The sequence below is a fragment of the Furipterus horrens genome, unplaced genomic scaffold (genome assembly GCF_987537825.1).
Source record: "Furipterus horrens unplaced genomic scaffold, mFurHor1.1.pri manual_scaffold_2, whole genome shotgun sequence".
NCBI lineage: Eukaryota > Metazoa > Chordata > Mammalia > Chiroptera > Furipteridae > Furipterus > Furipterus horrens.
The window spans coordinates 65,124,131-65,127,652 of NW_028327172.1; the positions used below are offsets into that span (position 1 = coordinate 65,124,131).

At 35.7% G+C, this 3,522-nt stretch overlaps 1 protein-coding gene across 2 annotated transcripts; it reads right to left on the reverse strand.

The window, feature by feature from the left end:
* Positions 1–2,206: 2,206 nt before the first annotated feature.
* LOC150018732 (transcription factor BTF3-like) lies at positions 2,207–2,920 on the reverse strand. Of its 2 annotated transcripts, XM_090267831.1 has the most exons (2): positions 2,457–2,920; positions 2,207–2,399 (listed from the first exon to the last, which is right to left on the reverse strand). In XM_090267831.1, the coding sequence occupies exons 1-2, from the start codon at positions 2,839–2,841 to the stop codon at positions 2,353–2,355; spliced, it is 432 nt and encodes a 143-aa protein (XP_090123957.1). In that variant the 5' UTR covers positions 2,842–2,920; the 3' UTR covers positions 2,207–2,352. The 2 variants fall into 2 exon arrangements, with proteins under 2 accessions (XP_090123957.1, XP_090123956.1); XM_090267830.1 differs by having other exon boundaries at positions 2,207–2,897.
* Between the last annotated feature and the right edge of the window lie 602 nt (positions 2,921–3,522).

The following is a 3,522-nucleotide window of genomic DNA, read 5'->3' on the forward strand; positions in this document are numbered from 1 at the left end:
AAGATTCACCTTTGAAGCCATTTGGTCCAGGGTTTGTGTTTGCTGGGAGTTTTTATTTACTGCTTCAATTTCATTAGCTGTAATCTGTCTATTTAGATTTTATGATTCTTCCTGCTTCAGTTTTGAAAGATTGTATGTTTCTAGGAATTTATCTATTTTGTCCAGGTTGTCCAATTTGTTGGCATATAGTTGTTCATAATATTCCTTACAATCCTTTTTATTTCTGTATTGTCAGTTGTTACTTCTCCTCTTTCATTTCTCATTTTCTTTATTTGCACCCTCTCTCTCTTTTTCTTAATGAGTCTGGTTAAAGGTTTGCCAATCTTGTTTATGTTTTCAAAGAACCAGCTCTTGGTTACACTTATCTTTTGTATTTTTTTAAGTCTAATATCAATTTTTTTTTTATGAAACCTATTCTGGCCATTCTGTTTAAAATTGCAATGTGCTCCCTCTATCCGCCACTCTTTTTCCCATCAAGCTTGTAATCTTTTAAAATGCTATATAATGTATTTATGCATTATTATTTTTAAAAAATTGTCTAGAGCCATCTTTTAGAATGTAAGCTCTACAAGATCAGAGTTTTGCGGGGTGGGGGGGTTTGTCTGTGTTGTTTACTGATACATTCCAAGTGCATAGAATAATAGTATGTGCCTAGAATATAGTATGCATTCAGTAAGTATCTGTTGAATAAGTAAATTATTAAATTAAATTAAGGAAAATGAGAGCAATTTTTAAGAGAAGAAAAAGAAGCAAAGGAAAGACATGTTGAGGCAGAAACCTGCAAGATGTTCACCAAACCTATAGCTTCTTCTTCCTGGGCATTTAGCTAGACCTCATTTCCCAGCCTGCCTTGCAGTTATGTGTGGCCAGGGGACTAATTTCTGAACAATGAAGTGTGAGCATAAATGACAAGCACTTCTTACAAGACTACCATCACAAACCCAGTGTAAAATTCTCTGTTTTCTTTTGCCTTTTGGAGGTTAAATACATGAGACTCAGAGACCCCAGAGGATGGTTTTGAGTCACAAGTTATAAATATTCTCTGTACCTAAAAGACCATGATGAATGTTGTCCACATGAGAAACACCTTTATTGGACTCCCAGGGAGTGAGAAATTAAGATCCAAGGAAAGTCATTGAGATCTAGGGTTTGTTTACAACAACAGAGAGCATTTTCCTGATGGTTTAAAGGTCACATACACTGCAGACATTCTACTTCAGTGGAATCTAATATATAAAGGACTGTAACAGGAAAGAATAAAAACCAATAAGATAAGAAAAAAAGACACAGTATCTCAAAAACGAGAATGAGCCATTTCAAGTCAGTTTGTTTGAAACAGGCAAGGAAAGATTCTTTAAAGTAAAATGAATAGAATTTCTTTAAAGTGATTAAAGGTTGCTAATGAAATACATTAAGCAGATATAATAGTGATCAAAGTATTTGGAAAAATTTGATTTTAAAGTGACATTTTCCTAAAATAGAGTAAAAATGGAGAACCCAATGAATAAATGCCAAGATGAATTGTATGAGTAAGTTAACTATATACATTTCATTTAATTCTGAGGCTTGAGGATTTTAAAATGTATTTCATATTCAATATCTTTATTGAACTTTTCTATATTGCATGAGATTCTCATTAAAGCCCATTTCTCAATAATTTTCCATAAATATAAATATATACTATTGGAAAACAAAGAATATACTCATATTAGCAGGAAATTGTAAGACAAAATAAAGTACAGAAATACAATTTCAGTCCTGGCTGGTGTGGCTCAGTGGATTGAGTGCCGGCCTGTGAACCAAAATGCTGCCAGTTCAATTCCCAGTCAGGGCACATGCCTGGGCTGCAGGCCAGGTTCCCAGTTGTGGGTGTGCAAGAAGCAACCCAATCCATGTATCTCTCACACATTGATGTTTCTCTCCCTCCCTTTCTCCCTCTCTTCCTCTCTCTCTAAAAATAAATAAATATTTTTTAGAAAAACACAGTTTCAGATTCATCAAAAAAAATTAATTGCAAAATCTTCTGCCTCCATTACCAAATCCATTATTTACAAAGATGTTTTCCATTTGTCTGTTATTTTACTTCTTTTTTTTTTTACTAGGCAAAGAACTTTATTAATCTTGGTTTCAAACTTTATTCCCAGGCTTCTTCAGCTTAATTTGCTGCAAAGAATGATTTGTATATAAGCAAAAACTGAAAAGAGCTGCGGTGTCCAAGGGGCTAGGGCTTAAAAATATTAGAGATCTAGATTTTATCAGATCCATAAACAAAATTTGAAAAAGCAGTCATATTATAAAATAGCAGCTCCCAGTAACTTCTTCAAGTTTATCTTCTTCAGAAGTTGACTCAATTCAGTTTGCTTCATTCTTGGAAGCCTCATCAAAATTCTCCACAAGATCTGGAACTTCATCATCATCATCCTCTCTTGTAGCAAGTGGTGCTTTTCCATCCACAGATTGTTTGGGCAGAGCTTCAGCTAGTCTCCTTAAACTGGTCAGACTGTCTGCACCAATCTGATTTAAGATGCTGGGCAGCATTTCTGTCAGCTGCTTTGTCTCAGCGTGGCCTGTCATGGTGAACGTGTTCGCCGCCAGAGATGCCTGAACTTTAGGGTTGTTCAAGTGGATCCCTGTTCCACGGTTTGTGAACATATTTACCTCTTCAATGCCAGAGATGTTCTTTACCCCCAGCTTCTTTAAGGAGAACTGAAGTTTTTTATTATCTGCTGTAGCTGTTCTGTGAACCACCTTCTTCTTCCTACGAGCAGCACCTTTCCCATCAATGCACACTTGTGCCTGCAGTTTGGTGAGTTTCTCTTGGTTCATGATAGTTTCTTTCATCTTGTTGGAGAGAAAACGGGGCCACGCGGGGGGCTACGGTTGGTGCTCAGGGGGGTCTTTGGCAGACCAGCTGAAAATAAGCGCGCACACGTAGGGACACAAGATGGCAGCTAGAGCTATTTTACTAGTTTCTTTAAATTATAACATCTGAGTTTAGTTGGAGTCATTATCTCCTCACCATATCAATTATTATGAACACTCAATTTAACCAATACAACATTTAAAAATAGGAAACATAATAGTATTCCTCATTATAAATAGCTACTTACTCATACCAATTTCCACAAGAGAACTAAAAGTCACAGAAGAAGACATAGCTCCACTGTATGTGGGTTTTATTGCTATGAAGGAATCCACACAAACCTTCCTCCTTCTCTTGTTCTTTTATTTTCCCTTTCCCATTTACTCCTTCTCAATCTGGTCACTGCATTTTTTTGTTCCACACTAAGGCAGTTTTCTACTCTAGTCTCATAGACAATTGGTACCTAAATGACAGTTTCACTCTGAGTATTAAATAAGTTATCATCCTATCCAAATACTTCTCATTGTCCTATCCAAAGTCTTGAGCTTTGTTAGTAAAGATGAAAACAAGCTTAATAAAGAAATGGAAAAAATGAAAGAATAAAGGGAAAAAGCTAATTAGGAGGTAAGATAGTGCAATTACTTAAAAAGGTGTGACAT

Coding starts and splice junctions, on each gene's coding strand:
- LOC150018732 (XM_090267830.1), bottom strand. CDS start 2,841: ATGAAAGAAACTATCATGAACCAAGAGAAACTCACCAAACTGCAGGCA.